General features: G+C 31.8%; 1 protein-coding gene across 3 annotated transcripts in view; it reads right to left on the reverse strand.

Moving 5' to 3' along the window:
- LOC111678598 (low-density lipoprotein receptor-related protein 2) overlaps positions 1-23,144 on the reverse strand; it is a 225,643-nt gene that overhangs the window by 6,010 nt on the left and 196,489 nt on the right. For all 3 annotated transcript variants that reach the window (XM_046947221.1, XM_046947220.1, XM_046947222.1), the window contains exons 5-8: positions 9,558-9,833; positions 8,268-8,522; positions 5,731-8,007; positions 9-5,660 (exon numbers count right to left, since the gene is read on the reverse strand). In XM_046947221.1, the coding sequence (XP_046803177.1) occupies positions 9-5,660; positions 5,731-8,007; positions 8,268-8,522; positions 9,558-9,833 (8,460 nt within the window). The remainder of the gene's footprint in view (positions 1-8; positions 5,661-5,730; positions 8,008-8,267; positions 8,523-9,557; positions 9,834-23,144) is intronic.

Genomic DNA, 23,144 nt, shown 5'->3' on the forward strand with positions numbered 1-23,144 from the left:
TAACTTACTGCATTGATGTCTGCCATCTTCATCAGAATTATCCAAACAATCATTATCACCATCACAAATATAGATTCGTGGTATACAGTTACCATTGTCACAGGTGAAGAGATCACCGAAACAAGTTCTTCCTTCAGATTTACAATACTCTGGAGGTTCATCAGCACCATCACCACAATCATCGTCACCATCACAATACCAGGTGGCAGGAATACATCTGTGGTTGGGACAGCGGAAGCTATTGGTAGGACAAGTTCTTTGGCCACAGTGAAGAGGATCTTCATCAGAGTTATCGCCACAATCATTGTCACCATCACACAGCCAGTAGGGTTCTACACAAATATTGGTCTTCTCACATTTCAAGTGATTAGCCGGACATGTCGTGTTAGTTGGACATCTCTCATGTGTTTCATCAGAAGTGGCATTATCTTTACAATCATTTACGCCATTACAAACTTGAGATTGCGGTATACAACGGCCATTAGCACATGTGAATTCGCCATCAACACACGGAGGATAAGTACAGTCAATTTCGTCGGAACCATCTTTGCAGTCGTTTTCATGATCACACTTCCAGCTCTTGAATATGCAGCGACCATTGTTACAGCGGAATTCATTTGGAGAACAGGAATGATAGGCGCAGTAGGCAGGATCTTCATCGGAATTATCACCACAATCGTCATCACCATCACAAGACCACATGCGTGAAATGCATTTGCCATTTTGGCAATAGAACTTGCTGGCTTCACAAGTATTATTACGAGGAGCACACATACGCCCTTCATTAACCACCTTGGAGTTATCATCACATTTACATTCTGCTTTGCCGTTGGGTGCAGGATGACAGGATTGAGCACAACCACCATTATTGATAAGACAAGGATTGACACTACATTTTTGTCTCTCTGAGCTGTAGACTCGTATATCTCTAGGGGAATCTTCTAAACGTTTAACCATCTCCACCATATTAGCACCAGTGTGCTTCTCAGCACGATAGACACCTCTCAATTGCAAATCAGTCCAGTATATATAATTACGGAAAACGGTTATGGAGAAGGGATATATAGTTGCAGCTACTAACAATTCTCTATTTTTACCATCTAAATCGGCTCTTTCAATTTTTTCTCTTACGGCATCAGTCCAATAAAGTTTGCGTTCATCATAATCTATAGCCAGGCCGGAGGGTTGAGATAGATCTTTATCGACAATTGCTCGTTTAAGGGAACCAGCCATGGTGGTTTTGAAAATCTTGCCCGAAGTACCAAATCTACCCCAATCGGTGAAGAATAAGGTACCATTGCAGGGATCTAACACAATGGCTCTAGGTCTTTCCACTCTCGCAATCATTACCAAATCGGAACCATCCAAGTTCATTGCATAGATGGAATTATTTGAACTGTCAGTCCAGTAAACCTTATTTTGAGTCCAATCATAAGCTATACCTTCTGGATTAATACCCTTACTTAAAACAACTTGGGCATCAGTGAGGCTGGGACTATCTGCCTTGGTATAGGCGATTTTAGCCCATGGACGGATTTGTGTATAGAACATATGATTGTCGTTGTAATCAAAATCTAAGCCTACCACATTGGTTAGATTCGTCATAGGTGGGAAGGGTATTTGGGTCGATCTAGGATCCAAGTTGACAGCTCTTATTTCAGTACGAGTAGCAAATACCAAATACTCATTAACAGTTTCGCATTTACGGTCATCATTGGCTAGTTTACCGGTGGCACAATCACATTTGTAATTGAGACGTGTAGGATTTGAGGCATCTGGTGGGAAGCTGAAGCACAATTGATCACAACCACCATTGCCTAGGCGTGTACAAGGGTTGCTTTCATCTTGCGGCTGATTGTTAATACTGTAAATAGCAATGTCTCTCAATTTGGATAGATTAGTTCTGACTTTAGTGGGTAAAGAGTTGTTGCCAGGTAATTTGGAGGCCTTGAATACTGTCATCAAATTACGATCTACCCAGTACACATCTCCCAAATGTATGGCAATACCCATAGGGTTGGGCAACATACGTCTGATGATTTGGCGATTTCCACCAGAATATGAAATCTTCTGTATGGTATCCAATTTTGAATCTACCCAGTAAACATCATGTGTTAACATATCAACAGTCAAATCTCTGGGGTTTGAAATGCCAGAAGTTACCACAGGAGTCCAATTGCTACCATCTAAAAAGGCCTTGCCAATGCGAGGATATTGTCCGTAATCAATCCAGTATAGAAGACGTTTAATTGGATTAACTGCCAACTCACGGGGAGCATCATTTGTTGTCTTAACCAAAACCTTACGATGACTGCCATCTAACCAGCACACTTCCACATAATTTTCATGAGGATAAACATTTGTAAAGTACAAATTACCAGCCACCCAATCAATGGTTAAACCTCTAATGCCATTGCTGCCAATACCTAATTTAATAATATGCTCCAGTTCTGTGCCATTAGGTCTGGTGCGGAAAATACCACTCCATTCGCCTCTGTTATATTCAGCCCAGTAGATCCATTGTTCACGGAAGAGCACATCAACATGAAGAATATGATGGCCCACACCGGTAATAGGAACCATAGCTTCAGAACTATCAGACAGTGAATAACCTCGTGTGACATCCAATTGCGAAACCACAGCAAAAGTCTTATAGGCAACACAAGTGACATCATTTTCCTTGCGATAACCCATACCACAGGCACAAGTACGCGAAGCACTATCATCTGGTATACACAAGTGTTCGCAGTTGCCATTGTTTGTCTGGCAAGGATGTTGCATCATAGGTCTCTTCTTGTATATCATCATACTCTTCAGTTCCGGTTCATTATCTACTATCGTCTTGGGATTATCACCTCTTGGCAAATCTACTCTCACGATATTTTCATAAGTAGGATCCAAATAGTACAATCGAGAATCTAATATTCCTAAACTTCTAGGTTTCGATATAGCATTTTCTTCAGTCAGCAATACTCTATGATCTTCGCCATGATAGTCCATTACACAAATAGTGGCTGGATACTGGGTGGAATAATAAACCAAACTTTTGTCTATATCTAAAGCAATACTTTCAGGTTTTTCAATATCTTCTTTTAAAACTATGGGATTGTTGCCATTCATATTAACTCGACCTATCTTGGTAGGTACTCCGAAGCCTCCTTCATCAATCCAGAATAGTTTGCCATGATTGGGATCTAATACAATCTGTTTGGGCTTGGAAACTGATGTTTTATTACCATCATTGGCCAGAATTATGGTGCGGTATTTGATCTTGCCATCTACTCGAACAGCTTCAATGTTGCTAGCGACACGGTTGCCCATATAGAGATTACGTCCCAACCAATCGAAGGCTATGGTGTAAGGAGCTCCTACTATACCAGTATCTGCACCCAAGAACTGTGTCTTATTACCTCCTCCATAGGGTGTGGTAAAGATAGTGCAGTTTTCATCATCATCCTCTCGACCTTGAACCCAGTACAGTGTTTCTCCCTTACGATCGAAATCTAAACCAGTACTACTTTCTATTCCAATTACAGGAGCCAAATTACCGGCACGAGCATCACCACCATTCAAAGGAATATCAACAATTTGTGTTCCCTTAACCACCATTAGGAAAGGATTTTCTTCTTCTACACAACGCCCTTCACTAAGCAAACGATATCCCGGTTTGCATTTGCAGGAATAACCTTTACTAGCACTTGGACTAAGCAAGCACAAATGCTGGCAATTGGAGTTCTCACATGGATTGGGATGTAAGGGTTGTAACGAGGGATGATGAACATGTATGGATAAAGGTTGACTTATAAGATGAGAAACTACAGTTTGATTGTGACCTCGGAATTTATTGGCAGACAATACACGATTCAATTGTCTGTCAGTCCAATATAAAGTATCTTCAAATAGCGACAAGGAATGAGGATGCAATAGATAATGACTACCAGCCAAAACCTGCTGTCTACCGGTACCATTATAGTAACAGAAATCAATAAAATCCAATTTCGAATCGGCAAAGTAAACCCTCTTTGTAGCAGTATCCAAAGTTAAACCATTAGGCCAATAGATTTTGGTATTGATAATTGTGTCGCGCATAGTACCATCCATGCCAATACGTTCAATGCGTGGATTTTCACCCCAATCAGTCCAGAATATAAATCTGGCATCTGGGCTAGGATCTATACACATACCTCTGGGTTGTGTAATGTTTTCTCTCACTAAAACCAATCTGTTGGAACCGTTTTCGGATGACACTTCTATGGTATTGAGTTTACTGTCCAACCAATATAAATTCTTAGCTATCCAATCGTAGGCCAATCCTTCAACCAAATCTAAACCGGTAGTTATAATTTCTTGAGGATCAGAACCACGATCTAACCGCGAAATCTTTTTCAATTTCATGTCACTCCAGAAAATGGTACCAGAGTGCATATTCGAGGCAGTGGCAACCACATTTTCCACATAAATGGGAACTCTCTCCAAACCTTGATCTTTTAAATCAGCTACCAGAATAGAATGACGATTGGATATAATCAGGAAGGCTGCCGAATGGTTAACAGCTTTGCATCTATGTTTGTCCGCATCTAAGAGGTAACCATCTGTGCAGGAACAGAAGTAAGAGCCTTTAGTATTGGTACACATTTGAGAACACAAACCGGGAGGATCACATTCGTTAGTATCTACACAAGTATATTTATCATCACCAATTTCGGATCCAGGGGGACAAACACAAGTAGCACCCAATGGAGTCTTCTGACAGCCATTCGAACATAAGCCAGTTTGATGTTCGCATTCGGCCAAATCGCAACCTTCACCTTCATCTGCACCATTCGGACAATCAGGAGTACCATCACATACCGAGGTCATATTGACACAACGTTCACTTACTCCCGGACATTGCCATTGACCATGAGGACATTTGAAGGGAGGAGGAACACAAGCATGTTGGGAACTTTCGTCAGAACCATCACCACAATCATCTTTACCATCACAGATATACGCCTTGAAAACACAATTGGTATTGTTACACTTAAAGAAATTAGGAGCACAAGTTATTTGACCACAATCTTCCTCGTCAGAATGATCAGAACAATCATTAGAACCATCACAATGCCAGGCAATGGGTATGCAGAAACCAGTGGACTTGCATCTAAAGTGTTTCTCCAAATTACATTGATTTGGACCCATGGAGGGACATCCCAATTCATCGGAACCATCATTACAATCGGGTATACCATCACATTTATATGATTCCTCTACGCACTGACGCAGATCCGCACATTTAAACTGATTCGCCAGACAGGTAATGGGAGGACAATCTTTTTCATCTTGTTTATCGAAACAATCATCATCACCATCACACACCCAACTTTGAGGTATACAGTGACCAGTGCGTGGACAAGTGAATTGGAAGTAGGCACAAGTCTTTTCCGCACAAAAATCACCCTCATCCGAGCCATCACCGCAATCATTTTCACTATCACACTTCCACATATTGGGTATACAACGACCATTAGCACAGGCAAATTGCGCGGTACCACAAGTAACATTGCCGCATTCAAATTCATCAGAATTATCACCGCAATCATTTTCCTGATCACAACGGAAGTTGAGAGGAATACAACGACCAGATTTACATTGGAATTCATTTGAGCCACAAGTAGGTTCTAAAAGGGTAGGGAAATTTGAAAATTAGATAATTTTTTTAAAGTAAATCTTTTAAGTTTTGTTACTTACTTGTACAATTTTGCTCTTCATCACTGTTATCCAAACAATCGTCATCACCATCACAGACCCACGTCTTAGGTATACATCTCTGATTGTTACATGTGAAATCCCAAGAATTAGGACAGGGTTGTACGGGTGGCTCGGCACTTTGATCGATAATACAAGAAGTTTGATCATCGGCTAAACGTTCACCATAAGGACATGAGCATTTCGCTTCCAGAGTGCCAGTTTCATTGTTGGGCACCGCAAAACAAATCTTTTCACAATTACCATTATCTCTATGACAGGGTTGTGCATCTTCTACCTTTTGCACATCATGACTATAGACTTTAACACCATACAAACGATTTGTTTGAGGTTCTCTAACCATCATTTCTTCTTGTTCTCCTGTTAGTTTGTGAAGACGTATAATGGCATCTAAACGCCAGTCCGTTATATACATCCACTCATTGTGTATGACTATAGAGAATGGATGACGCACGAGTCTAGAGTTAACCGTCTTTATATCACTACCATCCAATTTGGCATGTTGGACATGATCGAGAAGAGCATCACACCAATAGACACGATCCTCCTTGAAATCAATTGACAAACCATTAGGCCAACCGAGTGTTACATTTTTAAATACCAATAGATTGGTACCATCGGTGTTAGCTCTGGTTATATTGGCGGGGCGATCCCATTCCGAGAAGAATATATAACCTCTGTTAGGATGCACCACAATAGCTCTGGGTCTCTTAAGGTTTTTCAATAAAGTGCGGCGGTAGGTGACGTTGCGTGTGGACAGAACGTTAAGAGTACCCTTGCGTGAATCAATATAGTAAAGATTTTTAGAGACCCAATCAACAGCTAAACCTTCAACACCTTCGTTTTGTGAGGCCAAAACAATTTCGCGCCCAGTGCCATTGCGATGCACGCGATAGATAACATCTTGTAAAACATCTGAATAATATATAAACTCATCTCTGGCGTCAAAATCCAAGCCCACAAAACGCGCTCTTCTTGAAACAACAGGTAAGATGGCATCACTAAAGCCTTCGATAACAGGTTCCAATACCTTGCCCTTAATAAATCTTTGTTGCGAGTACATAAGGAATTCTCTAACGATTTTACAATTTTTCAAATCCGATTGCAATTGATAACCAGTGTGACAGGCACAACGATATCCCAAATGGTTGGCACCTTTAACAGCTGTTACAATACACATGTGGTTGCAGCCACCATTGTTGGGTCCACAAGGGTTGGAGGCTTTAGGTTGACTTAAAGCATGTACAGCTACTATGCCCTTAGGTTCCCTAATATCTTTGGCTTTGTAGGTAACTTGTATAGAGGTGGGGCCGGCATATTTGTCTACGGACATAATTCCCTGTTTGGTGGCATCAGTCCAAAAGATTCTATTTTCAAATAAGGCCAGGCGGGAGGGTGAAGGAACCTGCTGTCCTCTTAAAACCATAACACGTCTATTGCCTTCATAATCCACGGTTTCAATGTAGTCCAGAAGTGAATCGCACCAGAAAACACGTTTGCTGATAATATCTACTGTAACACCTGAAGCTTTATAGGCAGCTTCCGATACTATAGATCTAGTATGAGTACCATCCATATGAGCTCTTAAAACTTGGCCGCCATCGGCCACAAACATTAAACCAGCGGTGGGATCTAAAGCCAAATCAGCAGGACTTGTCAAATTGGAACCCAAAACCACAGCATGCCAATTGCCACTCAATTCAAATACGTCAATCTTTTGTCCCACCAAATCGGCCACATATATCTTATCACCTACCCAATCTACAGCCAAAGCTACTGGGGCCCAGGTACCGGGTAAGGTAAGATCTAATGGTTGTATAGCACTGCTAAAGACATCTAGAGGCAGAGATTGAACTTTACGTGTCTTAATATCTGACCAATATAAAGTATTTCTTTGGTAATGATAGGCCACACCTGAGGCAGCACTAGCATTAGCTATCACACGAGGATCACCACCATGGGCAGACATCTTAACCACTGCACGATCATGGGCAAATATCAATTGTAAATTATTGGCATCCGGTGCTATACACTTAGCATTGTTAATTAATGTATATCCGTGACTACAGGAACAGGAATAGGATCCTTCGGTATTCGTACACAACTGATCACAATGACCCCATTCGGCACATTCATCTAAATCTACGCAAGTACGATTGTTGGGAGCCAAAGATTGGCCAGGACGACAATAACAGATACCACCCGTTAATGAGGGACCACATTTATATTCACAGCTTAAGGCCGGGCAGGAAGTAGTGGCTGTAATAGACAAGCACACACACATACTCATATAAGTTAGATATTTTACAATAAAATTTACATAGAAATGTAGAACTGTTTTGTAGAGACTTTAGAAGACTTAAAGGAATTATTTCATAAAGTAAAATATTCAAACATATGTTGAATGTTAAGGAATTTACTTGATTTTAGAACATTCCTTTAAAGTTCCTTTAAGTCCCACATTTCAAACTTGTGTACATATATGCAATGAAAATCTGCATGTGTATGTTAATACTTACAACAAGCTGTTTCCTCATCACTACCATCTTCACAATCTCGTTTGCCATCACATAATTGTGTTTTCAATATGCATTTCGGTGTCCCATTAGCACCACCGCGTGGACAAAGGAACTTATTATCAGGACATGCTATTGCCGTACAATTGGCTTCATCACTTTCATCAGCACAGTCATGATAACCATCACAATAGAAATTCGAAGGTATACACAATGCGTTTGTACAACGGAATTGACCATGATGACAAGGTGGAAAATCTGAAATGTTGCAAGTAGCGAATGAGAAACATAAAGAATTTATGCTGATGAATGTAATATATTGTTGACAGAGTCATTAGTGTGTGTTTCGATAAGGAATTGTTTAAAGTTGTTGCACGAATCGTAAGGTGATGAGAATGAGAGTGTAGAAATCTACTAGAATAAAAGTTAATTGCATATTTAGAAGGGTGACAGAAAATAAAAGGGGATTTTTCGTAAAGGTAGAAAAAAAAAATACTTTAAAGAAACTAGTAATTTTTGTATTTAAAAAAATAGGGGAATTTTGTTTGCTTATTTTTGTGGGGGAAACGTTCTTAAGAAAACTTATAGTGGTATAGAAGTATTTATTAATAAAAATTGAATTACTAAAAATATTTTTGGTTGCGAGTTATTAAAATATTTTTTTTTTTAAAATACTTAAGTTGTTATTTAGTTTGTCATCCAAGATTAAAAAAAAGAAATGTAAGCTTTTTTGAGGATTTTTTTAAATTACTTTTGTAACAAAATTTCGTGTATGTGACGAATAGACAACTTTGACAGTTTTTAGTTTTTAATACGAATCCCACATACACTTGTTATAAAAAATCCTCTTAATTTGAGGAAAATTACGAAATTTTCTATTTAAATTTTGAAATTTAACTTTTTTATAAGAAATATATAATGACCCTCTAGCCAACAGGATGGCTTACAAATGTCTACTTAACCCATTTAAAATAAAAGTAAATATTTCACTTGGTAAAATGCTAGAAAAAAAGATCTTAAACTGCCACATTACTTAAGCTCAATTCTAACAAATGTATCTCGACTACTCATCTTATTTAATCTTATCGTCCCTTATCTTTTAACCTTGTTCTAGCTTAATGCGGCAGAATATAAATTTGCATACAAAATGCTGTTTCTCTCCCCCACCATCACTCTTACAAACCCTTTAATATCATTTGCATTTATATGCAAAGTGCAGTAACAATATAAAAAAACCAACTTACACACAAAGTTAAATTAAGAAAAAATAATAAAAAATAGTATTGTACTTACTGCATCCTTGTTCATCAGAATTATCACCACAGTCATCTTTGTGATTGCACTTGAGTGAAGAACTAATACACTTTAAACCATTGGCACAACGAAATTGATCCAAACGACAGGCAGTACCCTTACAATTCTCCTCATCACGACCATTGCGACAATCTAAATAGCCATCACAACGTTTCTCTTTGGGTACACAGGGACCGGACAGACGGCTGCCATCAGAGGGTGCTAGACCACCAGCTTGATTGCAAAATACATCGGTTGTTTGACATTTTCTATACGCTAAAGGGGCGGAATATGTGGAAGTACATAGTGGGCGAAGGGGGGTTGTGTATGGGTGTGTGTGTGCACCAAAGGAATGCCGTGTTTCAAAGAAGACAAACAACATGTTTGAAAGATAAAGGTCACATGAGTAAATATGGCAACAGTAGCAAAAGATTTATTTATTTAAAAAACAGAGCCATAGAGGAAAAAGGAAAAAAGTAATAATAATAATAATAATATTGTGAATGAAAAGCGTAAATTGAAAAGGATAAAATATTTTATATTGACAATTTATTGTTCATTGTATGTTGCAGGGTAAAAAGATAAAATTGTTGTTTAACGTTGGGTAATGACAGAATGTTTGCATTGCAAGTGCAGCCATTGAGATGAGAGGTTATATAAGAAGGACAACAACAATGGGCAGCAGAGTAAAGGAAAGCAGAGTTGGAGAGAATGTTTGTTGACACAAGAAAATAATATGCAACAAGAAATTGTCAACAGGAAACGGATACAATTATTTACAAGCAATGATACACAGTGGCACACACATACGAGTTCATAAAGAATAAATAATAAATATTGAAATTAAAACACATTGTTGAGTTGAAAAAAAAGAAAAAAATTGAGAAAACACAGCCAGCCGGAAGTGGATACATGAAAAGAAAAACAAAAGAAAATCAAAGTATTAAATATAAGTAAATACAATTAAATTTCCAAACAAAACAAAAATCAAAATGCATATGATTAAAAACATTTAAAATTAATTTAATTAAAAGAATCTTGAAACACTTTTTAAACTTAATCGGGAAATAAATACCTTTTTGTCATGTCAATTTCATTAGTTTTTTACTTTATTTGTTTTTGTTCAATTTCAACTTCATATTTGTTGTCAGGAAGTAAATCTTTTTCAATCATTTCCTTCTTCCATTACACAATTATGTAGAGAGACATACACGCATGCATACATATACGATTATTTCTTTTAGTTTAGTTATTGTCTGTGAATGAAATGTTGCTAAGGGAAAAAAGAACTTTATTTCTCTGAAAGTTTTTTTTCTTTGATTTATAGTTATACAATTCCTTGCAATGACTGTCAAGTTGTATTAACTCTTTTTTTGCCCATTTCAGTTTTATTTTCTTGGATTGTTCAAACTTCATCTTTGGATAAAGTTTTTATAATAAAAAAAAAAAACAACAATGATTGCATGCTATAGCTGGTCAATTATGTTTTGGTTTGTAATTATTCTTTAAAATTCACTGTTAACAGTAAGTACCTAAAAATTTTGATCTTTTGAAGATAAAGGTCAATATATTAAAAAGTTTGACCTTTTGATCCTGATATATTGAAAAATAGATAAAATTAATTACAACAAATATACAGATGGACTTCATCAAAACCTCCGTTATGTAAATGTTAATTCTGGATCATTAATTGAAGTCCGTTCATCTTTAGTAAAAAGATTGAGGTTTGACTTTGATATTTCAGAAAATACGAAAAATAATTTACAGCTAACATACGGATGAACTTTACTAAAGGATCTAGAATGTAAATATATATTCTGAATCTTTTAGTTTACTAACGTTTATTTTAATTCATTATATAATCAATAAATTGACATTTGACCTTGATATTGAAAAAAAAAATTATTATAACAAAAATACGAATGGACTTCTTTATATGATAAGGTATGTAGATTCTGGATCATTTAGTAAAGTCCATCCATCAGTAACCCTTTTCATATCATTGAAGCCCAAATATAAAATTATGTAAGAACTTTTTTATGTATCTTATGTGATAGGTGTTTGACAAAGCTTTCCATTGCAATTAAATAGAGACAGAGGAATTAAGTTAGTTTAATGAAAATTTTGGTAAATATTTGATTTGGATTTATTTGATACGAAGGAGGTAAATTTTTGGAATTGGGCTTTATTAAAGTCTTTGTTTTTAATAAAACTTTTATTTACACGTATAAGTCGTCCCTTACCATTCACCATTTAAATGTTATTCAGAACTTTTTGTTTCGTTTACATTTCATTTTCATTCTGCCATGTCATGGGTATGTTTGCCATAAGTTCTTCGATATTTGTTTTCACATTTTTTCCAATTTTTTCTTATTATTGTTGTAGTTTTTTTTTATAAAACAAAATATTACATATTTTTTCTTACTCGAAATCAAAAACACACATATTGCAATTGTGTATAAGCAACACAGACGTCATTATGATTTGTTCACTTTAAGATTTGTTGGTTCTAAGAAAAATCATTTTTCCCTTTCAATTTAGAAATAATTCATGGAAAAAAATGCGCAAAAGTTTTATGCAACAATTATTGAAAGATGAAAAAACGAATTTATTAAATTAAAGTTTAATTGCAGCAAATGAACATTAAGCTATTTATTAAAGATTGATGTACTAGTCAAATATAATTAACTCTAACGATTTGTAAAGTTTATGAGAAGGGGGTGGGTGATAGACTATATAAATTATAAATTGTCTTAAAAAAGTTTTAAAGAAAATTAACTTAAAACTGCAAAATAGATAATTGAAACCACAAAGTAATGGCTGTAATTAAGTTAAAAGTTTGTTTTAGCAGCCTTAAAGTAGGCAATAGAAAAGTTTAAATGCACTTTAACATAGTTAGGCACTAGTAAATAAATTATATTAAAAATTTTCAAAAGTAGGTAAACATCATACATTTGTTAGTTGAAAAAGTGATTATTAATTAAACTATTGAGTTAAAAATTGTTTTAGCAGCCTAAAAGACATACAGATATACCTTTGCTATAGTAAAAAAACTGAGAATATCTAAAAGTATGCAAATAAATTTAATTAAGAAATTATTAAAATAGTTAAACTAATTTTTAAATAAATTTTGAAAAACTTATTTAAATAGCGGAATATGTATTAATTTTGTTCTCCTTACTATTGCAGTGAAAAGAAAAAAAAAAACGCATCACAAATTCCCTTTTACTTTAACCTCCTATTTAACTCAAGCACTTAGTTTTTGGCAAAATAAATTAAGCAAATAACGGAAAAAGCAAAACTGAAAACTAAGACGGAAACGGAAATTTACTAAAATGAAACAAGAAAAATTTAAATAAAAATGCAAAATTGCAAAAATATTTCATTTTTTTTCTTTCGTTTGCACACACAACGTAAAGGTAATTGGATTATAAAAGTTTTTTAAATGTAGAAAAAAAAATAAACAAGAAAACCCCAAAAGAAAAAAAATTTTGTAAAACTATTTTAAAGGTGACCAACTTTGTTTATTTTTTTTTGTGGAAAATATAAGTTTTGTATAAAAGAAACTTTTTTCAAACTTATTTTTAAACTTCTGTCATTAAGCTACTACGTGTGTTAAACAAATATTTATGCTGCAACTAAGGCGGTGAATAAAGTAGACTGGAAAATAATACCAAAAACCACCCATCTTTAACAAGTACTTTTGTCATTATTTAAAATAAACCAAACGGTTTACATAAAGAGCGCCACATATAGTAGTGTTAAAGGGATTAAACACAATTTATTTATTTTGTTTAAAGTTAAAGCTGAGAATCGTTTTAAAAAAACTGTAAATTAATATATTATCTTTTAGAGTTTCCAAAAAATTTACTAAACCACTGCCTAATTCCAGAAAGCATAAGTAAGATTCTTAAGCTAAGTCCATTAGTCCATACACCTTGCTACATATATCACAAACCTAAATTATGGAACAGTTAGCCTGATGGGGATAACAGTTTGACACGGGCTTAGTTAAAGAGTATTTGAGTTAAAGTTATAAAAATTGCCGGAGCTATGGACACTTAAAGTAGGGTCCCTTCGACATGTATATGCATGACATTTTTTGGTTTTCCATGCGAAAAGAAAATATTGTCATTTAAACCCTTTTACCTATTAAAACGGTTAAATGTGTATCTTTTAATAATTTTTCATGCAACATGGGTTGTGTGTGTAGTTTTTTCCCATAATAGTTAAAGTTGTTGCTTTTTTATTCCTGTTATTATTGTTGTTGTTCTTAATGTACTATAAATTTTAATACAATTTCATTGTTTTCATTGTTGTTGTCTGAATAATTTAACAACCTTTAAAACAAGTGTAAAGAAATGCGGTTTTTACACGTTACATTCTCATACCTACTCCATTACATTGTAAACTGTATAGACAGAGAGAGAGAGAGAGGGGGAAAGGGGAATATGTATGTATAGAGATAAAAGTAAACACATATAAACCTTTTCTACCAGTTTAAACCAACATACTTAAGCAATTTTTATGCAAGGTTTAAATCACTATAAATATGCAAAGTTTGTCTTTGTCTTATTATAATGTTTTTTCGTTAACTTTAATGTAAATTTTTTTACAGAGTAAATATATATAATAATACTAGACAACCGGGGAAAAAAGCGCCAAAAAAACTAACATTTAAACAATGACAATAATGTGTTGAGTGGAATTGTGTTTGAAAGCGAAAATAAAGAGGAAGCTAAAATAACAACTATGTAATAAAAAGACCCATATAAAAGAAAAAACATTACTCTAGTACACCAGAGACGTTTAGACACTTCCAGTGTTTAACTACATTGTTTTACGAATGAGAATTGTAGGAATAAACTTAACGAAATTGTAATTAACACAAAATGCACTGAAAATTGCAATTTTTAAAATAAAAAGTTTCTTCTTTTGTTTTTTTGCTGTCAATGCTTGAGTTTAGTATTTGAAAAATTCTCAACTGTTTACAAAATAATATTGTAAAAACATTGTTGCTTAATTGCGGCAGCAGACAATGAACGAAAGTTTATTTTACTTTAATTATAAATGAAAATAATAGTCTGCTTTAAGGCAAAGAAAATTAAATAGAATAACAAAGTTTTGTGAGTAAAACTATTTTTTTAACCTTAAATAAACAATAATTTAAGATATTTGATATAAATTCAAACTTTGGAGTTAGTTTTGTTCTAGTTCTGTTCTAGTTCTAGTTCTATTCTAGTTCTGTTCTAGTTCTGTTCTAGTTCTGTTCTAGTTCTGTTCTAGTTCTGTTCTAGTTCTGTTCTAGTTCTGTTCTCGTTCTGTTCTCGTTCTGTTCTCGTTCTGTTCTTGTTCTGTTCTAGTTCTGTTCTAGTTCTGTTCTAGTTCTGTTCTAGTTCTGTTCTAGTTCTGTTCTAGTTCTGTTCTAGTTCTGTTCTAGTTCTGTTCTAGTTCTGTTCTAGTTCTGTTCTAGTTCTGTTCTAGTTCAGTTCTAGTTCTATTTTAGTTCTGTTCTAGTTATGTTCTAGTTCTATTCCAGATTTCTTATAGTTCTGTTTTGTGGCAAACTTTAGGCTTCAAAATGGAAAAGTTTTATAGTTCTGGAAACAAGTTTATAATTACAAATAATTCAATTTTTTTTCATATATAATTAAATTTCTATTATGAAATTATGCTTTAAAAATATTCATAAAAATATTCATATAATGTTGGCTAGATTTATCATTACATTCAAATGACTTAAAATAGTTCTTTCCATATTCTTAATAATTTCTATTGAATAACATAAACGATTTTTTTCCAGCTGTGAAATATAATTATTTTTTATTTTCTTTTAAAGAAATAAAGCAGATAACATAGAAGTGAGACAAAGAAGTAACAGTAGAAATATTATGCATTTAATTGAAAAATAGCATAACTTAAAATTTTAGATTTTTAAATTAAATACTAAAAAGTGTTTTTGTCATAAAAGTGTAACTTAAAACCAAAACTAAATTATTTGAGTTATATCTGTTTTTAGGTAAATAATAATTACATTTTAAGCTTATTTAACAACTTAAGTTGTCTGTCATTAAATGTACGTACTTTTTCGTAGACATTCAAACTCCCACACAAATAGAGTTTGAAAAAAAAAACTTTTTTATGATGCTGACGTTAAAGTCAATGCAAGAAATACTTTCAAATAATTTAGAAGAAGAAGAATTTTGTTTTCATTTATGGGCGGACATGTGAAAGAGTGTTAAGTATATAGAGTCTGTTAAATTCTAGTTAAATAGTTGTCTTGTCTTTGCTTTGAAAATCGAGTTGTTTTTTAGAGTTGCTTTAGTTAAAAACTTAATAAAACTTTTTTGAGAATTTTCTTTTCCTTTCTTTTTGTTAAAATACTGCTTTATGACAGTTTCAAAACCTTTTTATAAGTATTTTATTTTTGCAATTATACACATTTGTATGTTTTTATTGTTAAACAAATGATATTAAATGTTTTAGTGTTTACAAAATAAAATGAATGCTCTATAAGTATGTAGTATAATAATAATAATAATAATAAAAAGGACACTTAATAAGATAATATTAAAGTTAATTACTCAGCAGAAATAATAATTAATTATAATTAAAAGTAACTAAATAGACGTATGAGTAACGTATATGTCATTATGAATTACAAAACACTCATACGTTTAGCTGTACAAATAACATTAGAGGGTGGTATATTTTTTTGAATTGTAATAAATAATATTAAATTAAATGTTTGTGGTTTGCTTTTTAATTTGTTTTCAAATCACGTTTTAATGGCATTAAAAAGAGAAGTAATTAACACAATTAGTGTAATTCATGTTGTTTTTATGAATTTATTTATAATTAAATAGAAAAGAAATTATAAGTGTAGAATTGTATTAAACTACTCAGGGATTTATTAAATACTATACATAAATATATATTATACTTAAATGTTTATTACTTAAATTATTGCTATTATCTAATGGGGTTTTCTTTGTAGAAAGTTTTTTATTTGTTTAGGAGAATTTTAGAAAAAAAATTTGAATATTTTTTCTCTGATTGGATTTTTAAAAGGTACGAAATAGGTGGCTTGTAATTTTGAGAGATATGTTCAATATATTAAGAAAAATAGCAAATGTTCATTAGTTAAAATTTATAAAGGTCCATAAATAGGTACCAAAATGACTTTTGTCATTAAAAGTACGATTTTGAAAAAGTACTGGAAAGTTAGAGAGAAGTATTTTGTTATAACGATCTACATTGACTGATTTTATTAATTACTTGTAAGCGATTGTTGTAAGTAGTTGCCTTCAATGACATCACCTTTTAACATGTTGATGACAGTAATAAATTTTAATATTTTAACCTCTTACCAAGTAATGAAAGTTTGAGGTGGGTATTTATTTCTATTTCTTATTAATATCAATTTAAAAATTATTTATTGTTTTTCTACTTCAATACCATAAATATTTTTGCACTTTTTTCCACAAAATCTATATTTGTTAAATTGATAAAATAAAACATTCCATTAAATAAATTTTTAAATAATTTGTCTAAAATATTTTTTTTAATAATATTATTCTAAATAAATTATAAATTCTATATAATCAATTTACCATAAAATTCCACATTCAATTGAAACTAAATTAAATAGTTTGCCTAAATATTTTAAAATTTTATAATTTTTCCTTTTACTCATTTATGAGTGTAAATTAAAAAAAAAAAAAATAAAACCAATAAATTTTACCACTGGTAACATCTGTTCATATAGTTAAATACAATTTGAATGTCAGTCACTCAAACGTTGGCTTGGCTGACTGTCAGATTGACTCCATAACTATGGTTAAGGCAGACAGTAGTAATATCCAACAACAGCTGGTGACAAAAGCAATAGTAGCAAATCCAATAAACACTATTTTCCTATTACTGACTACGAGAACACTAATTGTTTGTGACATTTTTTAACCCTAATACCATTAATTATTGTCAACATAAATACACCCAAGTGTGGCAATCTACAAAAGGTTTGTGTTGCCAAGAGCTAAACGTAGAATGAGTGGTTAAAAGTTAGTGTGGCATATATAAATTCTTAATAAGTTTGCCATCCTTTTAAGCTTCTAAAATAATGTTTCATAAGTCAAAGTAACATTTTGTTTAATATTTTGCTTAAAAGGGTTAATTTTAATTTCAAATAAGCAGTAACTCCCCTATATTTGTTTATCACTAAAGTTCCAGCAATATAGTCATGATTTTTTTTTTGTTGTACAAGTTTAAAAAATGTTTTAGCTATATTTTGTGTTTCCCTCTTAATTTTCAGCAACTTAATGAATTGATTAGTGAATGTATGTGTGTTTTAAATTTCATTATTTTGTATTATTTTGTATTAGAAAATTAAAAAAATTTTCGTCTTTTCTAGAATTTAAAAGTAGACAAATGCATATGTATAACACACACACACACAAATAGACAAATAGTGTTGCCAGTGGGTAATAGAAATTCATGGCAGGAAGTAACAGAGAGTTTTGTTATTAAGTAGTATAAGATGGTGTTAAAATCATGACAAACGGATATCCGTTTACGCTGATAATCATTTATGCAAAATATATTATCTTCTCTTTAATAACAACTATTCACAACTGTAAATGACTACTACTGATTGAAGGACAAAAACATTCAACCATTTTACATTGAGAATAAGTAAGTAAGTCTACAAACGCCAGCAAAATTTACAAACGTCTCGATTATAGGTTATAAAATAGAAAAACTTGTTAAATACACTCGAAAAAATAAAATAGTTTTTAATATTGTTTAGAAAATAATTAAAATTAATTCATATATAGAAAACAAAAGTATATTTTTTTAAAAAAGTTTGACTGAAAGAGAGACTAAGCGAGAGAAAGCAAGTCTATTCTTAAAAGAGTACTGGAGAAAAGTATACTAAAGCAGGAATATCTTTCTATAGGATAGTATGAGCTAAAAAATGTGTCCTTAAAATAGGAAGAGTATGTATGTTTCAGTTGTAAAGTATTAGTTTTTGTTATTTTTTATTTTAATTTTTCTTTGAGAGTAATTGGCAGTACGTACAAATACAATTGCACTATAATAACGCAAGTTTTAAAATGACCTCCCTTCAACACCACAAAAACTCCCCAGGGAGGAACATGAAAATTAATCAAGTTTATATTATGTCAACACGACAGATAGGAAATGATATGGTTGGCATATACTAAGTACATTGTATATATACATATTAACTATTCTATATGTACATGAATCTACACTATAAATAGGTAAATGTATGTGCGTATAAGTGTGTTAATATGTACATATAAATATGTTTAAACATTGTCATACAAGTTAAAGTGTATGTGTTCTTTTCTGTATAAAAGGACGATGAATGTAAATAATTCTATATACACACATACACAACATTATGAACAGATTGCTATTGTAGTTGTATGTGGTAAACAAAAAAAAAATATGTAAAACTTACAGAAGAATAAATACTGGTTTCAAAAAAAAAAAAAAAAAGTATTGTCTAGAGTTTGTACGCCAAGCGTGTTGAAGTGCTTGTACATAATAAGTATCGAACATAATAAACATTAAACCAAACATGTAATGTACCATGTTTTAACATACTCTTGTGTGTGAAAGTGTATGTACATATATTTACATTTCCATAGTAAGTTTAAGTATGTGCGTGTAAGAGTAAATAAAGTAGATGGTCAAAATCAAATATCACTAGCTACATGCAGTATAATTTTCTGTCTCAAAAATGTGTTTTTGTATCCTATAGTCTCATTGACAGGCATATGTCTAAATGATTATAAATTTACTTAACTCTCTTTCACTCTGACACAATAACTTCGTCCCCAACCGCTTTACTGTTAGTGTACCGCTTTGTCATTTTCACTTACTTTACCACATGAAAATATATGTACAGCTTAACAAACAGGACATGAAACACATACATACATTAAAAAAAAACATTTTAACATGGTAGACTTGTTTGGATATTTTCAGAGTTTATTTAAACGTATAAGTGTCTATACATTAGGGGTGTAACCAAAATTGTATGTTTAAAAGTAATATTTGGAATAAAAAATAAAAAAAATAACAAGCTGCAACATTTTAACATAAGTTGGTTGGTATTATAGTACCAGCAGAGAGTGACAAATGAGTTATCTCCATGGATTTGTGTTTGGAAGAATAAATATGTTTAAGAAACTTGTAGCTAGAAAATAAGCCATAACCTTTAACTCTACAGGAAAGCATAAACGTTAAAATTTCGTTTGAAATCAAGCCAGATAAAGAGCGAGTAGTTTGAATTACAATTTTACTTGTATTTTTTTTTGTTACAATAACAAAATATACGTTAACTACACAAAATCTCATCTAAAATAAATTTTTATAAATTCAACAGATTTTAGTCAATTTAAAAGTAAATTAATTTAAAATCACAACAAATTTGGACTTTTGCATTTAACTTCCCATTGGACCTATGAAAATATAAAATATTTATCATTCTGACACTGGCATGTTATTTTTTATTAAGGGTGATATAGTATTATCAAACAAAGTCAAATGTAATTTAAATTTGCCATACAAAACAAGCAACAAAAATTTTAAATATCCTTTTGATCATAAATTATTGTGATTGGAAAATAATGCCCATAAGCAGGCAACAAAGAATGCAAAATAATTTGCTTTATAGAAAAAAAAGAGAAAACTCATACATAGACAAAAAAACCCACACCCAAACATTATATACATATGTTTGTTTAAGCAAAACATATGTATGTAATTATGTAAAAACTAAATACATACTATAAAATGTATGCAATTTTAAAATGGGTTTCGTTATGTATTTTGAATGCACTCATACACTCATAATTATAATTTTAAGAAATTATACTGTTTTTACATAAAATCATACTTTAGGGCATTTTTATTGCAAAGCTAAAGACTATTAATAAATATAATGCTTTAATGAATATTTCTAGGCATTAAGTAATATATTGAGTATTGTATGTCTTATAGGGGGAGTATAATAATTTCTATTCATATATATTTATACATATAAACGTATTCACATACACAATTTATAAACTTCTTAATATGCATATTAAATTTATTAAGAGTTTAATACATTACGCTATTTAAACTCTAACAAATGAAAACAATTGAAACTTATGGAAATTTCTACTTAATTATTTGCCTATATGGATGCTTGTATTGCCAAAACGTTTATGATACTTTGGGAAAGGATTAAATAAATATAAAGAGGAAGTATAAGTAAGCGTTCTATATTCGGCTATGTCGAATCTTATATACCCTTTATTAAAGTGTTTTTAAAATAAATTAAATTAATTTTTCTAAATTTTTTTTATTTTTTAAAAAATTATTTATAAAATTGTATGAACATTGTATTGTTCCTGATTTTCGCATAAAAAGCTGTGTGTTGTTAAACTTTCCTTGAAACATTTTCATATCAATGAAGTTATACACACACAGACGGTCATGACTCCTCTGTCTATAAGAATCCAGAGTCGGGAATTTATATTTTTGAAATAGCAAACGAAATGAAAAATTTATAAGTACCCTTTTTAAGTGATTGCAGAAGTAATATGTCTAGGCTCTTTAGATAATTGATTTCAACAAATAGGCAGACAGTCGGACTTGGTAAACTTAACTCCGCTATCTATAATAATACAGGTATTATCATGTACAAAATTTCCCACCTTCGTGTAAGGCATAAATGAGCGGTGGTATTTTTCAATAGATTTTTTTTATCTATTCTATTCCTACAGAAAAGCTTAAACAGATTTAGTATTTCAACATGCCGTAGAATGCTTTCTCTCATCTATTACTAAGACTAGTGTTTACATACAAATACTTATTATACATAAATTATGATACATTTATAAACAACTGTTTGCAGTGATGGGCAAATAGACACTGTCGCATTTCTACTTGTTAAAGGAAACATGTTTTGATAGACAGACCAACAGCAAATACTAAGAAATAACTGATTTGATAAAATGCCAACCGATAAATAGTCGAAGCTTAGTCTATGCTATTCTGTAAAGGCATTACATTACCTACATATTTATACACATACATGAAGAACAATATTTATAGTTTACAAACACATGGATGTATCAGTGCAGTCAACATCTACAAACTTAAACGATTGATTGCATACAATATCTTCCTGATGTTGTTATTGTTTGTCTTGTATTTATCTTATACTATTTACATAGTTGCATGAATATACACAACATTATGTATTTGTAAAAATATTCTTTGAAAGTTTATCTTTGTTGCAGACTTTAATATTTTATGCCAGTCTGTATACTCATGTATACTGACATACATACACGTATTGTCAACAATGAAATTTATAGGAACAGCAGCAGCAACAACAAGACAATTGTCATGCAATATTGTAGCAATTTAATGTGAGCTATTACTTTTTTTTATACATATTGTAGTTATTTTTGCCTCATCTTCTTATCTGGTTGAATAACGTAAAACTATAGGAGTTATTTTTTTTTTCTCTTTAAGAAGACATAAACAAATTTTAAGATAAAACTATCAAAATACAATATAAGATTTTACTTAAATGGGGAAATATTGTCTTTAAAGAAAAAATGTGTCTCTCTAGCAATATATACATAAACTACTGTCTTTAAGTAAATAAATAAAGTTCTGTCAAGTGTTATTTTCTTTTATATTATTTTTGTAAATATCAAAATAAATAAGGAAATTTATATTTTGTAAATTTATGTCTATGTTTTAATAACTGTTTATTTGCATAAACAATTTGTAACAATAATAAGATTTTATTCGAGTAAATTTCATGAGTAAATAAATAAACAAAGTAAAATACTTTTGAATATTTGCTTGAGTGAAATACATATTTAATGTTTCTATAAATACTTTACTTTAGAATAATAAACTTTATTTAAAATTGTTTGTAACATTATAAATAAATTAGTGACCGAATTGGTCGGTTAAGATATAAAATTATTAAATAGAAAATGTGAATTTGAATAAATTATTCAAAGTTTATTGAAGACCCTCTAGACGTATTGTTTATTTTGTTTTAATAATTATTAATTATACGCCCCTAAGCACGTTGTAATGCATTACTTGTATAATTTGGCGTATATGTAGCATAGTTTTAGGCTTTTATGTTGAATTATTTGAAGTTGTTTGTAGGAATAAAGAAATTTTCCACTTTCTTTATTATGAAAAAGTAAACATTTATACACCGGCTTGGCCGACTATATTGTACCCTACACCAGTGATTATGTTAAAAAATTTTGATTATGTTGGGGTACGATTGTATGGAGTCTGTATGAAATATTGTGCAAATTTTTAACAATCTTCAATGGTTTCGTTCTTAGGTGAAAGGAATTTCAAAATTTTACATTTAAAATCCGCACAAAGTTTAAATGAACACACAGACAGACATACAGATGGACGGTGATTCTCAGCCGATTGGTTTACTTTCAGATGAGTACAGGACCAAAAATTTTGGTCCTGTATACATCCCTACTATAGTAATGCAGGGTATACAAATGT

The sequence above is a fragment of the Lucilia cuprina genome, chromosome 3 (assembly GCF_022045245.1).
Source record: "Lucilia cuprina isolate Lc7/37 chromosome 3, ASM2204524v1, whole genome shotgun sequence".
Lineage (NCBI taxonomy): Eukaryota > Metazoa > Arthropoda > Insecta > Diptera > Calliphoridae > Lucilia > Lucilia cuprina.